Source organism: Caretta caretta, chromosome 2, assembly GCF_965140235.1.
Source record: "Caretta caretta isolate rCarCar2 chromosome 2, rCarCar1.hap1, whole genome shotgun sequence".
Lineage (NCBI taxonomy): Eukaryota > Metazoa > Chordata > Testudines > Cheloniidae > Caretta > Caretta caretta.
In genome coordinates this window covers 206,980,448-207,001,846 of record NC_134207.1, presented here as the reverse complement: position 1 = coordinate 207,001,846, position 21,399 = coordinate 206,980,448, and the positions used below count along the sequence as shown (strand labels likewise).

At 39.9% G+C, this 21,399-nt stretch overlaps 1 protein-coding gene across 4 annotated transcripts in view; it reads left to right on the top strand.

The window, feature by feature from the left end:
* Window positions 1-21,399, top strand: part of TAX1BP1 (Tax1 binding protein 1) — a 95,002-nt gene that overhangs the window by 11,863 nt on the left and 61,740 nt on the right. For all 4 annotated transcript variants that reach the window (XM_048838461.2, XM_048838459.2, XM_048838460.2 and 1 more), the window contains exon 3: window positions 13,096-13,198. In XM_048838461.2, coding sequence (XP_048694418.1) covers window positions 13,096-13,198 — 103 coding nt within the window. The remainder of the gene's footprint in view (window positions 1-13,095; window positions 13,199-21,399) is intronic.

Genomic DNA, 21,399 nt, shown 5'->3' with positions numbered 1-21,399 from the left:
GATAAGGAACAGTGATGTGGTGATTTTGTGTGTCACTATACCAAGAGGTTTGGCCTCTTGAAGTGCAAATAAAGGCCTTCGTGGGTGACCATCCTTTGTTTCCCGGCTTGAGCTCTTGTCTCAGACTTTGAGGACTTATATCAACCTTGATTGCTCATGCCATCTATAGGTCAAATACTAGTATCTGAGCAACATCTTGATTACTTGAATAGCATGATGAATATTGACTTTTATGTTGCTGCATCACCTAGGTATAGACTGAACCATGGATTCTCAGCCTTGGGGTCATGACTTCAAGGTCCATCATGAGGGGAATGTAATGGGGTATGTGACAAAGCTCTGTCCTTGCTCCGTGGGTCCAGTGTTTCCTGGTGGATTTCTCTAGCCTCAGAGGCTCACTGTGACCCTGCACGTAACCCTTCTCTCTCTCTAGAGACAAGGGTCACAGTCTACTGAGCCATTTTCATCATAAGCCAGTGAGGGAGGTGAGGAGAAGTTATCCTTCCTTGCACAGTCTCTGTTGTATCCCAGTCTCAGTGATTAATCAGGGGGCAAAGGTGGGGTGGGGGGAGCCCGGGCTCACCCTGTACTCCGGGCTCCAGCCCAGGGATCCTAATAGTATCAGCTATGGTAGCTGACCTTTTAGAAACATGACATGTACAATTCCCTGGGCTACTTCCCCCACAGCAGCCCTCACTTCCTCAGGCTCCACATCACCCTTACCTCAAGGCCTCCTTCCTTGTGCCTGATATGGTGTGTACTACTCAGCCTCTCCAACAGTGCAGCTTCCTCCCACAGCTCCTGACATGCACACCCATCTGACTAACTGGGAAGCTTTTAACTAGTTTCAGCCAGCCCCTGATTGGCTTCAGATGTCCCAATCAACCTAGCCTTCTCCCTGCCTTCTGGAAAGTTCTTAATTGGCCCCAGGTGTCTTAATTGACCTGGAGCAGCTTCCATTTCACTTAACCTGGTACCAGGGATTTGTTTAGCCTGGAGCTAATATATCTATCTCCCACTACTTTTCTATAGCCATCTGGCCTTGCCCCGTCACAGGTAGTTGGCAAAATCTCCCAGTTTTTAAAACGAGGGGGAAAGTACCTTATCCCACTAGAGAAGCACTGTACTGTCTCAGCTAAACTGATGCTGTTTCTTTCCACTTGCACCTCCTCTGAAGAAACAGCTGGTTTGGTAGCCTGAGCTAGCCTTGGACAAAGAAGAGGATGAAAGGGATTGCATACACCAGGGACAGAGGAGGAAATGGCTTCAGACTCTTCTGCTGCAGGATCTGAAAATTATTTTTTTTTGGGTAGAGAAAATGGCTAATGTAATACCCTTTAACGTGGAAATGGCTAAGGACATCTGGACTTACCTAACAGTGTCCTTGAGTTGAATGGCACACATTTTTTTTTCTTTGTTATATAGATATACAGTATTAGTTATCTTAAAGTTACATTTGATAAGAGAAGAATGGAATAGCAAATATGGCCAATCACTGACAGACGCAATAGTGGAAGGAAAATACAAAATGTATTATGCTACTTTGCATATATCTGTGAAAATTAATAGAAATTTCCTCTTTCAAAAAAGGGACTTAATGTACTATTTTTGGGGGGCAGCTACTTTTTCATACTTTGTGTTTTAAACTGATTATTATTATAAAACTCAACTGATGTATCAAGTTTGTCTTTCTGGTTTATCATGATGTTTGTTTGCAGCTGATGCACATCTACCAGCTTTTTAGCCATAAGCTTGTACCTTTATTTTGGCTTATACCTAAAAGGGTGGGGAACAATGTTCCCTCTAATTTTTTCCGTTCAAGTGTGGAATAAATTTTATGTGCACCGATGTATGTGCACTACCCGTAGAAACAAAAAACCTAGATATAATAAGAAAAGGAGTAGTTGTGGCACCTTAGAGACTAACAAATTTATTTGAGCATAAGCTTCTGTGAGCTACAGCTCACTTCATAGGATGCATGCAGTGGAAAATACAGTGGGGAGATTTTATATATACAGAGAATATGAAACAATGGGTGTTACAATACACACTGTAATGAGTGTGATCAGGTAAGGTGAGCTATTACCAGCAGGAGAGCGAGGGGTGGGGGTGGGGTATGGACATCTGATTTTTGTCCATTTATTCTTTTACATAGAGACTGTCCAGTTTGGCCAGTGTACATGGCAGAGGGACATTGCTGGCACATGATGGCATATATCACATTGGTAGATGTGCAGGTGAACAAGCTTCTGAGAGTGTGGCTGATGTGATTAGGCCTATGATTGTGTCCCCTGAATAGATATGTGGACACAGTTGGCAACGGGCTTTGTTGCAAGGATAGGTTCCTGGGTTAGTGGTTCTGTTGTGTGGTTGCTGGTGAGTATTTGCTTCAGGTTGGGGGGCAATGCCCCTCTGCCATGTACATTGGCCAAACTGGACAGTCTCTACGTAAAAGAATAAATGGACACAAATCAGACGTCAAGAATTGTAACATTCAAAAACCAATCGGAGAACACTTCAGACTCTTTGGTCACTTGATTACCGACCTAAAAGTGGCAATTCTTCAACAAAAAAACTTCAAAAACAGAATCCAAGGAGAGACTGCTGAATTGGAATTAATTTGCAAACTGGATACAATTAACTTAGGCTTGAATAAAGACTGGGAGTGGATGGGTCATTACACAAAGTAAAACTATTTCCCCATGTTTATTCCCCCCCCCCCCCCACACACCCGCTACTCTTCCTCAGACGTTCTTGTCAACTGCTGGAAATGGCCCACCTTGATTATCACTACAAAAGGTTCCTCTTCTCCCCCTGCTCTTCTGCTGGTAATAGCTCACCTTACCTGATCACTGTCCTTACAGTGTATATGGTAACACCCATTGTTTCATGTTCTCCGTGTATATAAATGTCCCCACTGTATTTTCCACTGAATGCATCCGATGAAGTGAGCTGTGTAGCTCACGAAAGCTTATGCTCAAATAAATTGGTTAGTCTCTAAAGTGCCACAAGTACTCCTTTTTCTTTTTGCAGATACAGACTAACATAACTAACATACTCTGAAACTTGTATGCCTTGTAATCTTTTCATAGTTAGATGTGGCTGTTATGTCCATACTGGATCATGACTAAGGCTAAGAATTTGTCTCTGGTATTTTTATTAAAAGTCACGGACAGGATGTGGCAATAAACAATGAAATCATGGAAATGTGCATACAGTAATGCACTTTTCACTACATCAATACAGGAGCTTTTGAATTGGTATCAAACCTTATATAATTTTAACTACTGACATGATTAACTGTTAGAATGTAAAATGGTCATTTACTAACAGAGCTTACCATGATTCTGAAACAGCATGCTATATATTGCCAGGTTGTCATCTTTGAGCATCTATCATCTCACAAGATATCTTTGTAAGACTAAAATGATCTCTCGCAGTCTGCGCTGTTAACTGGCAACGATAAACACCTTAGAGCTATTACTTGGAAAGTGATCTTTTGAAGTGCCACAATGTCAGAGTACTTCATTTCAAAAACTGCACTGCTGTAGGTAAAAAACATGGGTTTTGCCAAGTCATTGTCTTCAAACAGGGGAATAGACTCAAATATATTTAACTCAAGAAGTTTGGCCTGATTGGGATCAAACAGTTGGCAGGGTTTAAAAAAACACAACACAGCGGGTTGACAAAACCATTAAGAACCAGTCATATAGGCTTCAATTTTAACACTGTTTTTGCAAAGGGTTTTCTTAGCTAACAGGTTGTCAGTTGTGCCATTGAAGGACTTTTCCCAACTGGCAAGATCAGTCAAATCATTTGCCACCTTATGCATTCTGATCTCTCATAAGCAGTGAGAGTTGCCATTATCCTTGGTGGAAATACTTGAATTGCTGCAATATATCTGCTTTTATTTCTGTTGATTTTGTTAAAGTGACCACATCTTCAACAGATGAACTACAGCTTCACTTCCACTTCTCAAAAAAAACCCACATTATCCTGCAGTTGCCTGGTATGAAAACGGACAGCTACAAATCAGCTGTTGCACGATGTGATTACTGGGGAAAGGGAATTGCAGGCACTTTCCCTTTTTCCTGCAATGATTGATTGAACCATGCTTTGTGGGCAGGGCAGGCAGTGAATGTACGTTTTACAGAAATAACAAGTTCATTTACTTTTCCAAATGTTTTTCTCCAGATATCGCCCACTAAGTTGAGATGATGTGCAGTGAATGTTATGTGCACTGCATTTAGAAAAAACTCTTTGAGGCTTCATTCCCAGGTTTTGTTCAAACATGCAGCATTGTCATGACAAAAGTAGTGACTTTATCAAAAGGAATTCTGTATTTTTGAACTGACTGCCCTAGCCCTGTTGCCCAGGGCTGACATTGTGAAGGTCACAAAAAATCATGAAATCTGTGACAAACTTGTAGCCTTAATCATGCCAAATAAATTTTGTATTATGTTAGCGAAGGATGGATTTTGACTCTCCCATGCTCCCGACAATTTTGACAAAAAATTAACTGATCCACCTGAAATAGTCTCTCCAACTAGATAATTTTTTTGTGAAGTTGTTTTTTTTTTAAGTGGAATATGAAAGGATATCAGGCAACTCCAAGGATTTCCTGAGTTATTACTAATTTTTTTCAAAGTGAAATATTTCACTATTTGAAAAAAAAATGTTCTGGGGACAGGGGAGAGGGAGGAACATCTCTCTCAAAATGAATCAGAATCTTCTGTCTCTATAGTTTTTGAATCTTTTGGCTCCAGTCAGAGCTAGTGATTCTAGGTGTAAATGGTGGATGGTAAATTTTGAAGTTAATCAGTTGGGTTTATAAAGGAAACCCTAGTTGTATCCTTACTGTGGAGAAATTACAGTGACTCAATAAGCTCTAACTTTTGAGAAAAAGAGTAGCACATCATTTTCTTTCCATTACAAAAACTACTTTTGAGAACAGAGGACACTAAATGGTATAGATCTGAGCTTTGATGTTGTTGGGACTACTGAAACAACGAGGAGTCCAGTGGCCCTTTAAAGACAGATTTATTGGGGCATGAGCTTTCATGGGGAAAAAACCCACTTCTTCAGAGGCATGGAGTGAAAATTACAGATACAGGCATAAATATACTGGCACATGAAGAGAAGGGAGTTACCTTACAAGTGGAGAACCATTGCTGATGAGGCCAATTCAGTCAGGGTGGATGTGGTCCACTTCCAATAACTGAGGAGGAGGTGTCAATAAAAGAGAGGGAAGATTGCTTTTGTAGTGAGCCAACGCTTCCAGTCTCTATTCAAGCCCAAATTAATTGTAGCTCTGCAATTTCTCTTTGAAGTCTGTTTTTGAATTTTTTTTGTTGAAGTATAGCTACTTTTAAATTGGTTATTGAATGTCCAGGGAGATTGAAGTGTTTATAGATTCATAGATACTAAGGTCAGAAGGGACCATTATGATCATCTAGTCCAACCTCCTGCACAACGCAGGCCACAGAATCTCACCCACCCACTCCTGAGAAAAACCTCTCACCTATGTCTGAGCTATTGAAGTCTTCAAATCGTGGCTTAAAGACTTCAAGGAGCTGAGAATTCTCCAGCAAGTGACCCGTGACCCATGCTACAGAGGAAGGTGGAAAACCTCCAGGGCCTCTTCCAATCTGCCCTGGAGGAAAATTCCTTCCCGACCCCAAATATGGTGTTCAGCTACACCCTGAGCATATGGGCAAGATTCACCAGCCAGATTCCCAGGAAAGAATTTGCTGTAGTAACTCAGATCCCACCCCATCTAACATCCCATCACAGGCCATTGGACCTATTTACCATGAATATTTAAAGATCAATTAATTACCAAAATCATGTTATCCCATCATACCATCTCCTCCATAAACTTACTGAGTTTAATCTTAAAGCCAGATGGATCTTTTGCCCCCACTGCTTCCCTTGGAAGGCTATTTCAAAACTTCACTCCTTTGATGGTTAGAAACCTTCGTCTAATTTCAAGTCTAAACTTCCCAGTGACCAGTTTATATCCATTTGGTCCTGTGTCCACATTGGTACTGAGCTTAAATAATTCCTCTCCCTCTCTGGTATTTATCCCTCTGATATATTTATAGAGAGCAATCATATCTCCCCTCATCCTTCTTTTAGTTAGGCTAAACAAGCCAAGCTCCTTGAGTCTCCTTTCATAAGACAAGTTTTCCATTCCTCGGATCATCCTAGTAGCTCTTTTGTGTACCTGTTCCAGTTTGAATTCATCCTTCTTAAATATGGGAGGCCAGAACTGCACACAGTATTCCAGGTGAGGTCTCACCAGTGCCTTGTATAACGGTACTAAAACCTCCTTATCCCTACTGGAAATACCTCTCCTGATGCATCCCAATACCGCATTAGCTTTTTTCACGGCTATATCTCCTACTGGCTTTTGTATGTTACCATTCCTGATGTCTGATTTGTGTCCATTTGTTGTTTTACGTAGAGACTGTCCGGTTTGGCCAATGTACATGGCAGAGGGGCATTGCTGGCACATGATGGCATATATCACATTAGTAGATGTGCAGGTGAATGAACCCCTGATGATGTGGCTGATGTGATTGGGTCCTCTGATGGTGTCACTAGAGTAGATATGGGAACAGAGTAGGCAACGGGGTTTGTTATAGGGATGGGTTCCTGGGTTAGTGTTTCCGTGGTGTGTAGTTGCTGGTGAGTATTTGCTTCAGGTTGGGGGGCTGTCTGTAAGCGAGGACTGGCCTGCCTCCCAAGATCTGTGAGAGTGAGGGATCATTTTCCAGGATAGGTTGTAGAACACTGATGATGTGATGGAGAGGTTTTAGCTGGGGACTGTACGTGATAGCCAGTGGTGTTCTGTTGTTTTCCTTGTTGGGCCTGTCCTGTAGTGGGTGACTTCTGGGTACCCGTCTCACTCTGTCAGTCTGTTTCCTCGCTACCCCAGGTGGGTATTGTAGTTTTAAGACTGCTTGATGAAGATCTTGTAGGTGTCTATCTCTGTCTGAAGGAGACATGCCCTAATAAATCTATTAGCCTTTAAGGTGCCAATGGATTTCTTGTTGTTTTTGTGGATACAGACTAACACAGCTACCCTCTGATAAATTGTCTGTAAAAGTTTAAGGATCAACCCATTAATTGTGAAAGTGTTTGTTTTCCTTTTTGTTTGTTTGTTTTCCATCCAAGTGAATAAGGAGAAAAAATAATTATAAGGAATTGCTGTTTGTTTTTTGTTTGCATTTCTTTTGTTAATTGGAACTGGGGACTTACTGTATATAGGTCTCAGAGGAAGAAGTGATATCTATATATGTTGTACTTTTACTAATTTGAGTTCCAGTTCAGTTCTCACACAAGAGCTATATTTATGGTCTTATTGGCTCTGTACCATCTGTTTCGTGTGTTACTGCTTTAAAAATAAAAGTCCAAAGGTGGTGGTCTGAATTTAATAGTAATCTTTTTTAGGGTAATCTTTTATATTACATGTCAAAATGCTGAAAAGGCCATTTACTGCTTATGTCAAACTTGGAAAAGCATTGTTCTAAAAATTCTATCTTGGTCTTGTTTCATATTCGCTCATTTTTTAAACAATACTCAAATGAAAACTGGTTAATCCTGCCTTTGACTTCACAAATGTCAAGAATTTGTGTAAGTGTTCGTAGGATCACATCTTAATAATCAGTCAATTATTTTTCTATAAGAAATGAAGGAAAAATAGACTGTGTGATGTAGTTGAAGAATTGTTTCTAAATATGATTTGTCATGGATAGAGTGGAAAAAAGTCAATTGAGAGAAATAATTAAGGTGTAACTATAGAACAAAATATTTGAATCTGTTACTTCCCTTTAAAGCCGTGATTTCAGGATTTTGTGTTGCCTGGATAACACTACAACACACACTAATGCAATAAATGGAGACTGGTTTATCACTCTGTTCCACTGTTAGTCATGTCAGCTGTTATGGTTGATATACACAAACCAAACTTGCCTTGGCAGTCTTAAAAACATCTTTCAGATTTGGGATTGGGGCCCTGTGGACACTGTTACTAAGTAGTTTCACAGTCCACCATTTTCCCCCCGTATATGGAGTAGGGAGCCAGGCGCTGTGCAGTATTACCTGCAGAATGCTTTTGCTTTGCAGACTGCCAGGGTGGGGCATATAGTAGCTTCTATCCCATACCTGCAGAATTCCATCCCCCAGTCTTATTTGTACTGTGTGTGAGGAGAAGTTTGCCACGAAGACAGAGTCTGGGTTTATTTTTTTACCCCTTTATTTGTAATTGAACTAAAAGTAGTTTTGAATGTTCTGATTGACAAATCAGACATATTTTGGCTTTTTGGATCATCAGGCTCCTTGTTATGTTTTAATCTGTCTGTGTACTGTGACCTCTGTTTTGGGATTCTAGATTTACCACAGGAAGTGTCGATGTAAAACAACAAAGGATATGGAATAAATAACTCGGAGTGTTTAACAGTCTCCCTCAACCTTACACCCACATAATCTAAATTAATACTAATACAAATGAACCCAAACATGTGCTACCTTTGTTGGTTAACAATAGGTACCTGTGAATCTTAGGCAGAGTCAGCTAGCTTCTTGTGGCTGTTTTTTTTTTTTTTAAATGACGTGCAAGTCCTCTGTCTCAAATAGAACCTCCTTCCCTGCCCATTGAAAAGTATGTTTCACCAGGCGTCAGATAAACTCCTCATCACAGATCGGTTCCCATTTGTGATTTGGACTGCTCCCTCCCGCCCACCTATACACCAGCGAGGAGAATTGGCTACTCAAGAGTTCTCAAATTTCATTGCACCATGACCTTCTGACGACAAAAATTACTACATGACCCTAGCAGCGGGGGGCTGAAGCCTGAGCCTGCCCGAGCCCCGCCGCCCCGGGCTGGGGAAGGGGGCTGAAGCCTGAGCCTAAGGGCCCCAGTGTGGGGCCTGTAACCTGAGTCCCGTCACCCAGGGCTGAAGCTGTTGGCCCTGGGTTTCGGCCCCAGGCCCCAGCAAGTCCAATGCCAGTCCTGACGACCCCATTAAAATGGGATTGCGACCCTCTTTGTGGTCCTGACCCATAGTTTGAGAACCGCTGGGCTACATGAACCACAATGAGGGTAATTCCAGGTGAATTGACCAGTAGACAAATAGAGTAGCTTCTCTGGTCATCGTCCTCCCACACACAGAATGAGGCACAGTATTGCTGCCCTACCACTGTGAGTGATGAGAAATAAAGGAGCTCCAGTCCACTTTGCTTCCAGAGTTGCAATTTTAGGGGACCCTAAGAGCCTTAAACCTACAGTGGGCTTGTTAACAAATATTCTCAGGGAAACATGGGGATATGTCTCCTCTTCCTCAGTGATAGTTTCCTCTGTTGCATTTGCAATTGGTTTTAGATGACTGTTTATCTAAAACTATTCTCCTCAAATTTATCTTTCCCATTTTAGCTCTTCATTTTCAGAAGGCTGTTAGCTTTCCTTCAGAGATGATTCAAATGTCATTGTGAAGAGATCATATCCAGGTCACTGCTGGGGTACAGTGTGATTTTTATAATCCCCGTGTCTGTGACAGTATAATCTGTTGCCATAGAGAAGATTATGATGGTAAGAGTATTTTGTGGTTATAAGATGCACTGTGAACCTCCAAGCCAGATCTTAAAAAGGATCTTGTGAAAATGATAAAATAAGTTACCAAAAGTCCTTTAATCAGACAAACATTACTTACAGTATCTAGTAAGCAAATATTTTATCTCCTTGACTTGCTCTTCTATTTGTAGTATTACTTTTGAGAATTCGGGGTCTGATCCTGCCATCCCACTCTGAAAACTCCCACTGTTGTTAATAGAATTGTTTCCTACTTAGAGACTTCAGAATCTGGCCCATGGCAGGATCCTGTATACCCCACAACAAGCTGGAGTTAATCTAATGTAAATTAGGTAATAGTACGAGTTATGTGAACTTCACCTTTACTGAGATGTATAAAAAAGTCTTACTGAGTTTTAAATAGTGATTTATATTTCCTTCCCTGAATTATCTGTTCAGAAATAGGCCAGGAGGATTAATTTGCCTATACTCAACTTGGCTGTTGTTTTGTTTGTATCTAAATTGCCGTTAATCCTGCCTTCTATTGAATATCAGTTATTTAACCTGATCAATAAAAATTAAATATGTAAAAACACTAATTCAGAACAAAGTTTCAGAATGGGCTGTTATACTTCTATATAAATTTATGCCAATTGAATAGGAAAAGGATGCTTTCATATTCAGAAAATAGTTAAGATTTCAAGAAAATACTAGGAGACTCTCTACCCTTCTTCCGTTATTCTCCCCATTCATTCCTCTTAAAAAATTATGCTGATTACTGCCTTTTTGCAGGATGCTATATGCTAATAACCAGCAAGAACTGCCTTTTAAAGTGATGAGAGAGTTTCAAAATGACTTCTATAAAATGACCTAGAGCACAGTGAGGAAGTTTACTTCAGTACTTTCCAGCATTTGTTTTAGAGTTGGAAATGTTAGGAAAAATTAGAAATTGCTTCATTTCCTATGAAACTGAAATGATCATGACTGCTTACTGAGGAATCAGTTTCTGAATTTCAAAATTGACATTTTTCTCCAGTTAAAAGACCAAGATTTAAAAAAACCCTCCAGTTGGTCTTCAAAAGCGAATGCCTTCATTTAGTATCTGCTTGTGGAAGGGCAACTAGTTATTTAATGTAGTAGTCTGTATATGTGAGTGAAAAGTAGCTTCTGCAGAATAGGTTAGTTAGGGAAACTGAACAGTGTGTGTTCATAAAATGTATCTTTTCTAAATTTTAAAATCACAGTAAAATTTGGGGACACTTCACCTTTAGTAATTTTGTCCTTGGTCTGTATTTTAATACAGAACTGTAAAGAATACTTCCAGTAGGTAATGCTTGGTTATGTAGTAGGTTTTCTTCAGTGTGTATTTGAAGAAATCAAAAAATAAGTATAGCACATGTTTGGAATCACCATTTCTCCCTGAAATTTAATTCAAATTTCAAAAACGAAAGCTTTGACTCAAAGCCTTAAAGACTAAGCATCTAAATGAGACTTAACTGTTTTGAAGAAATATACGTGAAAACTTCTGGCAGAGGAGGATACAATGAAATGTGTTAGCTCTTCCTACAAGTGAATTGTGAGGTTCTCAAGTGTCTGTTCCCAGAACTTCAAGAAGAATTGGTTTGAAAACCCACAAAAGCAAAATCGTCAATACTTAGTTATTATTGATTCTCACAGAATAATGTAAAAATATCATGTCTGTGCAAAGATATTGGAAATTTCATGTTTGATTTATTCCAAAAGTATTTTATAGTGATGTTACTTAGAGTATTTTCCCCAGGGCAGTATATTTGAAACATACCTTTGTAAGGTACCAGTTTGGAGATGTCATGGAAGCCTTTTTCTTTTAGCTAAGATTAGGGTCAAGAGTTAGTTGGTTCCGTTTTGGTGGCTGAGAATTTTTCCAATTTGTTGCTGAATTATCAAAGATGCTTGCTAATCACTATAACTTCTGCCAGAAGGATTGTACGCTTAAGAGCATTTCTTCATAGTTCCTTCTCCTCCTAGTGTTGGAGTGAACACAGGAAGTGCTATAGTAGATCAGCCTAGTTTGGTATTCTGTCTCTAGTGGGAGATAGTACAAGATGCTTTAGCAGAGAGTAAAAAATACCCTCTAGTGGATAACTATGGAATAATCTGTCCAGAAATGTCTTGCTTACTGTCATTTTTAGTTGTCTTGTTAGCTGAAGGGCTTAGGTTTATATTACTTTAAAATCCTGTAGCTATTCTCATTTTCCATAAAAAGGAGCTGGCATAATTTAAAACTGGTTCTCCTTTACAAATTGAGATTATTTTGACTCTAGTCATAAAGGAAGATTTGGCATAAACTTTACATAGAAATCTTGACTGCTTAAGTTCACTTGTTTACTCCACTTTTTTTTCTGAAGGGCTGCCTTCTTGCTTTTCAAAAATGGTGAAAACTTGTATTGGAGAGGCTATGAAAGGAGAGGTGGCCACTCATATTCACTAGTAAGGCCCATTTACCAGAGTTTTGGCTAGGTAATAAGACTTTTTTAATATCATATCACAGGAAAACTCTGTACAATCTGATTTTTTTTTCTTTCCTATTTTTCGTTATGCTATTAATTTGTGCCCATTGCTTTGTGATAATGGCTTTGATAATTAGGGGATTTTCTTCCCACAAAACAGAATTCCTGTATTTCAGATCCATGGAACTCTAGTTCAGGAAATCATACTTAATCCTCTTTTAATCACTAGAGAACTTCTGTAAAGAAAAACAGTATCCCACATGATACAAACGAATAGGAAATAAGTGAAAATCATTGAATCATACTAATTGGAGAAAGGATCAAATTGTTCCAATAGATCTTTTCTTTCTGCAAGGGCTTGTTACGGGATCCCTCCCAATAGAGGGCAGATGAGATATTAAACTGCCTAACATACAGGTGTAAAATTAGGGATAATATTGAAATCAGTGGGCCAGACTTTCAGCCCAGTTGTTTTTCATGTAATTGGAATGCACCTAATGAAGAGTCGATGTTCCAGTACAGCGTTAGTCTTAAAGTCAACACCTGTGACTTTGCAGTGATTGGCAAAGGATTTGAAATCCATTGTTCTGGGACTATTCCTATTCCTGCTTTTTCAGTGGAGAAGATAGCACTCCTAACCCTCCAAAAGCTTATTTCTTCTTGCATTGTGATAAAGATGTAGTCAATATTGGCATAGGTTGTCTCCTTATCTAAGTAGTTAAAATGTCTCTTTATTTTTGTATTTACTGATGTCTCTATCAAATTGCAATTTAATGTATAGTAAAAACTGTCTGGTGTTTAATTTATGATATAAAACTCTTTTATTGCATTAGGTAACAGCTAAATAAGATCCATACTAAAATTGACATACTTGTTAAATATTCCTAATTTGTAATCATTAGTCAATCTTTTTTCTGTATGGCAAAACTCAAGTATGCGGGTTACAGTGTGTTGTAAAGATCAGACCATGCTATCTTAACTGTGTGTAACATATTACTCTGCTTAGGTTTTTCTCTTTTGGTTGTTTTCTTTTAGGTTGGTTGGAGTACTGCTCGAGACTATTATACGTTTCTGTGGTCACCTATGCCAGAAAATTATGTGGAAGGATCAACTGTTAACTGTGTGCTGTCTTTTCAAGGTGAGGAAGTACATACTTGGTAAATCAGCATCTTTATGGATTTGATATAATATTGCTAATTTTTGCTGTTTAAAAACAGCAGTTATATTAATTTAACTGTACATTTATTGAATTGTTAAATGTGCTGAGGCTGTATAGTGTCTCCAAGTTTAACAGAGAGAACTTGGACTTAAGAATGGAATATTCCATGTCTATTTCTTTTTCACATGTTCTTCTCACATTTTACTAATTTTTATGAGACGTTTGAGAGAGTATTCCCTTTTGCAGACTATCTGTTTCTATACTTCAAGCTTCAGGGAAATTATAATGGTGAATTTGTGATTTCACATATTGTTACATAGCAACAGACTGTTGGTAAATGACCGATCACAGGAGAACCATGTTGCCTGGAAGGTGTAGTCCAACACTTTTTTTTTTCAATAAAGAGAAAAAAGAATACAGAAAATGACGTGTTCAATCATTTGGGTTTTTTAATACCATTAAACATCGCAACAGGTTGGTGGTGGTCCTCCCTCACCCTTCGCTGGGTCTGTGGGAGACCACTCTGCCTCACTTATAGACATTCTTTGGAAAAGTTGCTCTGATGTTGAAGCCCCTCGTTAAATTGAGAGTGATGTTCAGGTTAAGACACAACAGAGCGATGGAAATGAAATTCTTCTTTCCAAATTTTCAGTTTTTTTTCTTTCATTTAAGATTTTCTGTCCTATTCCAGGTTCCCTCAAATGTAACTTTCCTACCAGTCTTTTTATCACACATATTTTTGTATGCTATCTTTATCTTGAAGAAATGTTTCAAAATGCCCATGTTACTTTTGAAATATTGCCTGTGTTGCCTTTGGTTTCTAAAATTGAATGTTCCTATTCCTCACATCTCTCTCACTTTGTGAAAAATGAATTTGGGTAGTAAAACATTGTCAGAATATTTTATTCTCTAGTTGTGAGAGAAGATGCACTCTTCCCTCTTTAGCATCTAAGATTCATCAGGCATCAGTGAACAGAAATATAGAGCACTCGGAGATGGGGAAGAGATGGGTATGTGATTACTGCTTGAAGTAGGGGTGGTTATATCTGTGTGCTTTTGAGTTAAGTATAGAATTAAGATATTGAACAATAATATAAGAATGACAATTTGAGTCATCCGGTGTTGCTGAAAGCTGCTTTGGAGGCAAATATTATGTATGGTTCTAACTACAAGACCAAGTGTTGAATAATGTACTACTACATAGAAAAATGGCTTACAGAGTGGTGGTGTGTTGCCATCAACTGTGTGACTTCAGTGTATAGAGTGAAGTGTTAGTGTTTATCCTTCAAGGATTTGGAGAAGATGCTTGGAGCTGGAGAGATGGCAAAACATCATATGAGCTGTGTGGATTGATTTCAGGAGTAGGAATACAACTTAGGTTTTTACTTTTCCAGCAGAAAATTCAGGATCACTTATGTAACCTGCCCATGCACTAAGTGTATCTGATCTGAAGGGAAATGACAGTGACTCTTCCATGAAAGGTTTCAGAGGAACAGCCGTGTTAGTCTGTATTCGCAAAAAGAAAAGGAGTACTTGTGGCACCTTAGAGACTAACCAATTTATTTGAGCATGAGCTTTCGTGAGCTACAGCTCACTTCATCAGATGTATACCGTGGAAACTGCAGCAGACTTTATATACACACAGAGAATATGAAACAATACCTCCTCCCACCCCACTGTCCTGCTGGTAATAGCTTATCTAAAGTGATCAACAGGTGGGCCATTTCCAGCACAAATCCAGGTTTTCTCACCCTCCACCCCCCCACACAAATTCACTCTCCTGCTGGTGCTAGCCCATCCAAAGTGACAACTCTTTACATAATCAAGTCGGGCTATTTCCTGCATAGATCCAGGTTTTCTCACCCCCCCCACCCCCATACACACACAAACTCACTCTCCTGCTGGTAATAGCTCATCTAAACTGACCACTCTCCAAGTTTAAATCCAAGTTAAACCAGAACATCTGGGGGGGGGGGGGTAGGAAAAAACAAGAGGAAACAGGCTACCTTGCATAATGACTTAGCCACTCCCAGTCTCTATTTAAGCCTAAATTAATAGTATCCAATTTGCAAATGAATTCCAATTCAGCAGTTTCTCGCTGGAGTCTGGGTTTGAAGTTTTTTTGTTTTAAGATAGCGACCTTCATGTCTGTGATTGCGTGACCAGAGAGATTGAAGTGTTCTCCGACTGGTTTATGAATGTTATAATTCTTGACATCTGATTTGTGTCCATTTATTCTTTTACGTAGATAAATACAGATAGGGGAATGCAACAGAAAACAAGGTTTTTGACTGGCGTTGGTTGATTAGTTAGCTTGTTAGTTCCATGATATCTATTGTAATTTAGTATTTTTAATCTATGTTATATTACCAAGAGGTAATTTTAAATGGTTGGAGAAACATAGCTCTCTTGAAGTTTTTGAAGAATCTTGTTTAGAATATTTTGAAATACCTTTGAGTTTTGGCATTTCTTTACATCAGTGAAAGTTCTGAAATAAATATTTTTTAGATTTCAATTATCAAATATATGTTTTTAAATTTGTTTACATACTCATGTAGACTTGTTATATGTGGTCATAGGGTTTGTTTTCTGTGAGGTTTAGAGGAACAGAAATGAAAGGAAGAGAATGGTAAGAACTCCATTTTGGTATCAAAATGTAAACCGTGATTTTCTTTAGAAAATTCCCAAAAAATCCACCATCTGTGCTTTTTTAGGAGTTCTTAGTAGTGTAAACTCAGGTTTTTTTTTTGTCGTCTTATTTGTGGCCTCCTCACTCATTGTTCTGTGGCCTGTTTTCCCGGTCATGTTGCACTGCTTGATGTGCTGGTGGTCAAATTGTGTTCTCTAAACTAATAGCAGAACACACAAGACTGGTGCAGCACAGCTGGAAGTGGTGGAGTGGCAATGTGGCATGACCTATTACTTTGTGCCCTGCATGGTGATAAAGATTACAAGATACCACATACCATTCTAAAAGGTTGTTGATATTGTAAGAACAGAATGCATAACAATATATCTGGTTTTTTTCAGCTTGTTAAAGAATGTACACACAAATTGGGCTAATAAGTTATTGAAAGGCAGTTAAGTTCAGATCCTCAAAGGTATTTAGATTCCTAATTTCCACTGAAATCAATGGAAGTTAGGAGCCTAAATATTTTTGAGGAACTGTGTCTTGGTTCTCTTTGCTGCTGTTTTAATCTGTGCACGTCTGTTCTATATACTTTTGTAATTCTTAACTGAGGACTGCAGTCTGTAGAAACTATGTAATTGTGAAATCACCACTTTCATTTTTACTGTTTAAAAAAAAAAACAACCCCCAATTTCCAACTTTGAAGGAAAGAGCTTTCTTTTCACTAACCTGAAATGGCAGCTGCACTAATTGGAACTACAATCTCTGAATGTAATGTAGTCATCTTTACAGTACTCCTTTTTAGCCACGGTCAACTTCAGTCAGCTGTGTATTGCTTCCTACAAACAGGACAGTAATGTAATGTTCAGTACCCAATACTGATGGTTGATCTGTGACCAGAATCCTTCATATGGCTATTCATTTTTTTTCTTTCTTAAAAGTGATTGATCTGCACTCCAATGTAGCTGTAAATGGCTACAGCATGGGCTCCCTCTCTTCCCCTAAACAAATTTGCCAGTATTGTCCTGAAGTGGTCACATTTAATGGCGAGACAAGAGTTTTTGGTCCAAAGTCCATTTCAGTCTGTCAAAAAATCGTATGCAGAGTTGTAGCCATGTTGGTCCCAGGATATTATAGAGTCATGGTGGGTGAGGTAATATCTTTTATATGACCAACTTCTGTTGGTGAGAGAGACAAGATTCAGGTCCTGAAGAAGAGCTCTGTGTCAGCTCGAAAGCTTGTCTCTCTCACCAAAAGAACTTGGTCCAATAAAGATATTACCTCACCCACCTTGTGTATTGAACAGTTGTCATTTTGTTCTAATATTTTACCCAGTTGCCAGGGTAGATCTTTGTAAAGTGAAAGCCTGTCAACTAGGAACTAAATAGTGATCACCAATTGCTTTTACAGAGTCCCAAACAGCCATTGAATGGAAATGACTGTGGAGTTGGGTAGATTCAAACTGCTAGTGCCTTTAAAAGTAAAAGGATCCATATCCATTACCAGTCCATAGTGTGATCCAATCCCCTGATGAGCAGTGAAATTTCAAATAAAATTTAATCTGCTATATTCCCTTGTTCAAAGTCCATCATTCTTATAAATCCTGCCAGATTTTAACCTCTCTAGCATTCAAGCTATTTCCCAGTTGCATATTGGAAAATATTTTAAGTCTGAGCTCATTAAAATTTATAGGAGTTTAATTAGCCAAGATTATTGGATGGGAAAGAATCTTGTGCAGCATGCTTTAGGATATATTAGATTTAGCAATTAGGTGTTTTGGAAGAACTGCACTGTTGAGATTCTGTTCTCTCCAATGCCTGGTCAATGCTGGGGAAATTTTCCAAAATATTCTAACTGGTTTTAAAACTGGTTTGGGTCAACCAGTTTTAAAATGTGCTGGGGTCACAGTGTATGCCCTGGTGGCCAGAACCATTTTTACTGCAGCTCCAACTGATTTTAACATTGGGTCACTAAATTAGTTTCAAAACTATTTAGAAATTTGGAATAATGTACCCAGCATAGACCAGGTCCCAAAGTGTAGGACTCTTCTGCACTTGATAGTAAGGTGATATTCCTTCAGTCACAGCAAATCTCAGAATTATTTATGTAAAAAAGAAAAACATTGTTAGTGAGAAGTGGTCCCTCTAAATTTTCTTTGTTCTGAGTGGGCTACAAAGTCCACTGAGCGCTACAATTTTATCCTTTGTTCTTTTTTTAAAAAAGCGTTCTGTTTGTATTGCATTGAAAAGGGTAAAGTGACATTTCAGTAATACAGATACATATTGGATATACGGGCATACATATCAGTGGTTTGAGTACCTATTAACTTTCAAGACTTTTAGAGTTGAAAACCATCCAAAGTTATAAACCCAGGAAGGTAGGAGCCTCGAGCTTTCCTTCTGGGAGCCCCCCTGCTGTTTCCTCCCAGAAGCCCCAGCTCCTCCCCATTCTGTTCATTACTCCTCCATGCTGGCTCAGGGGCTTCGTTACGGGGGAGAGATTTTAGGATCTTCCTCTCTCTGCCCCACCGCCAGCTGTACTCCTCTCCTTCCCCTGGGATCCAAGGCAGGGAGTTAACTTCAAAACCCGGAGCACCACTGCCCCAGCAGCGATGGCAGCACAGCTTCCCATCCCTCCCGCTGCGCTGCAGAGCCGTGTTGCTGGGGGCTCATTTCAACACCACCAGCCCTTAGACACTGCTGTCAGCAGCAGGGGCCAGGCTCTCTGTAGCCAGATCCATGTGCCCCAGGACTGGACCATGAACAGCCTTCCTGCCCCTCCACCCTACCTAAATGGTGCCCCTGAGCTCTGCCTCCCCCATCCCTCCTGGCTTGAGGATTTCTGTGGTACCAAGAGAAGCTGCTATGAGCTCTGGCAGGCAGAGCGGGACCTGGGTGCTGACTGCACTCCCTCCAGAACCCCGACTCCTGCACCCCACTCCTTACCGCTCCTCCCTGCTGGCTCAAGGCTTGTGAACAGTGCCTGGTGCCGAGAGGAGTTTTCATGGGCTCTGACAGGATGAGGGCCTAGGTGCCAGCCATGTGAGATGTGCAGTAGATACCACTACTGTATAGCCGTGTGTGCGCACAGCTTAAAAGAACAGGATTAGTAAGAGCCCCGCAAATCTGCGGTATTCACTTTATATCTGCAGATGCTGATATCCGTCAACCATTTTTGTGGATTGTGGATGGATACGGATCCAAATTTTGTATCCACTAATCTAATGATTAGTGAGTATTGTGAGATCAGCAGGTGACTTGAAGCATGAGATTTTAGGAACATAAGACACAAACTGCAAAGGACCTGTTGTCCCTAGGGCTACCAAGTCCTGTCCCCATCACCACAGGCAACCCTTTCATTCAGTCCCACTCGTAAATTTGTTAATTAAGTTGTTTGTCCTGAAAACTCCTATTGGGAGACTGTTCCAGAATCTCACTCCTCTGATAGTTCTTCTTCTAGTTTCCAGCCTGAATTTATTCATGGCTAAGGCTAAGATTTTTGTCATGGATATTTTAGTAAAAGTCACAGACAGGTCACGGGCAATAAAGAAGAATTCACGGAAGCCTGTGACCTGTCCCAGACTTCTACTAAAAATATCCATGATAAAATAGGAAGGGACTGGGCAGCTGTGGGGTGGCTGGGAGCTCTGAGGCCTCCTGTGGCAGGCCAGGGGCTGCAGGGGTCCCCGCGGCAGCAGCAGGGAGTGCTGGGGTCCCCCTGACCTGCTGCAGTGGCGGGGGAGCTGCCAGAGTCCCCCTGCCCTGTGGCAGCAGCTGGGGAGCTGCGGGGTGCCCCTGCTGCCCATGGTGGCTGAGAGCTTGGGGGCCTGCTACCTCAGGTGGTGGGGGTACCTCACAGCTCTCTGTCGCTTTGGGAGGCAGCAGGACCCTGCAGCTCCCAGCTGCCAGGGCTGAAGTCATGGAGGTCTTTGGAAGTCATGGATTCTGCGACCTCTGTGACAACCATAGCCTTATTCATGGCCAGTTTATATTCATTTGTTTTTGTGCCAGCATTGTCCTTTAGCTTAAACAACAGAGAGGGGGGAGAACTATCTATGCCTCTGATGATTTATAGAGAGAAATGAAATCCCCTTTCAGTTTTCATTTTGCTAGGCTAAACAAGCCAAGCTCTCCTCTCATAAGAGAGGTTTCAGAGTAGCAGCCATGTTAGTCTGTATCCGCAATAAGAACAGGAGTACTTGTGGCACCTTTTGTTTGTGGCAACTGTTAGTCTCTATGGTGCCGCACGTACTCCTTTTCTCATAAGAGAGGATCTTCATTCCCGTCATCATGCTAGGAGCTGTTCTGTGCACCTGTCATTCAGAAGTAGTTATGTTGTATAACGTCTTGCTTCTAGAAATGCTGGGCTCTGATTTAATTGGTGAATGAAAACCAAGTATATAGGAGAGTTAAAAGGGAAGTGGAGAGAGCTTCCAGGTTATTTTTATGCCTGTTAAGAAGGAGAATGGGTTGAGACATTGAGGAGCATGAATAGTGTGTGGCATCACTAGATACTGAAGAGAGAGGAATGTGTTATGTACAGTGTTGTAGGTAGCTTGGTTTCCTAGATTCTAGAAAAAAGAAAAGGAGTACTTGTGGCACCTTAGAGACTAACAAGTTTTTGGAAGCTGGGCAGGCCATCTGGTAATGGGATTCTGTATAAAACTGGATACCCTGTCTTACTGTTTAGGTCTTCAGTGTTGAATTCACTAGATGGTGGCTGCTTGTTTTAACTAGTAAATGCAAAAGCTCCTGATCAGGTCTGCAAATGAGTGATTTATTTTTTGCCAAGCTCCAGGATATGGATTTACCTAACTCAAGATGCTTCAAGTTGTAGGAAGAAGTATGAAACAAATGATTACATTGAAGTAATCAAAACAGAATTCTTCTGAAGTGAACTATGAACATTATTACAGGTTATTTACAAAGGGGAGAGTATTAACTCTCTTGGAAAGTCCAGACAAATCTGTTCATTTGATTCTTCAGTATCAAATGATGATGCCTTTAGGCTTTGAATAAAGTTAAATCTTTTAAGTCCCTGATCCAAGTCTTTTGGCAGCTCCTAGTTATATTCATTCAAGCAGGAGCAGTCCTTGTCCTTTGTCCTTTAAAAATAGCAAAAATCAATAGTGAATATATCATAAAACACTTTAAAGACAAAGACTTGAATATGGTAAAGTTGCAGACTTCTTTTGTCCTACATTGCCTTCAGTGTATCACTAAATGAGCAATTTAAATAAATGACCAAGGCACTTAAACCTGAATATGTGTCTTTAGACAGATTTAAAGTAAAATCTGTGTGATTGTCTCTCTCTCCCTCACCCTTTGTATGTTGATTGACTTCTTAGGTTATAAACTCTTTGCGACTGAGGCCATGTCTACTAATATGTGTGTTCAGTGCCTAGCAGATAGGCCTTAGCCCTGATCAGAACTCCTATCAGCTCTTCTATAATATAAATATATTTTATAATATTGTTACAAAATTTAATAACAAGAAAAATAGTGCAGTTTTGAGGCAGCTGCAGAAATTGGCTTGTTAAAGTAGTTTAATA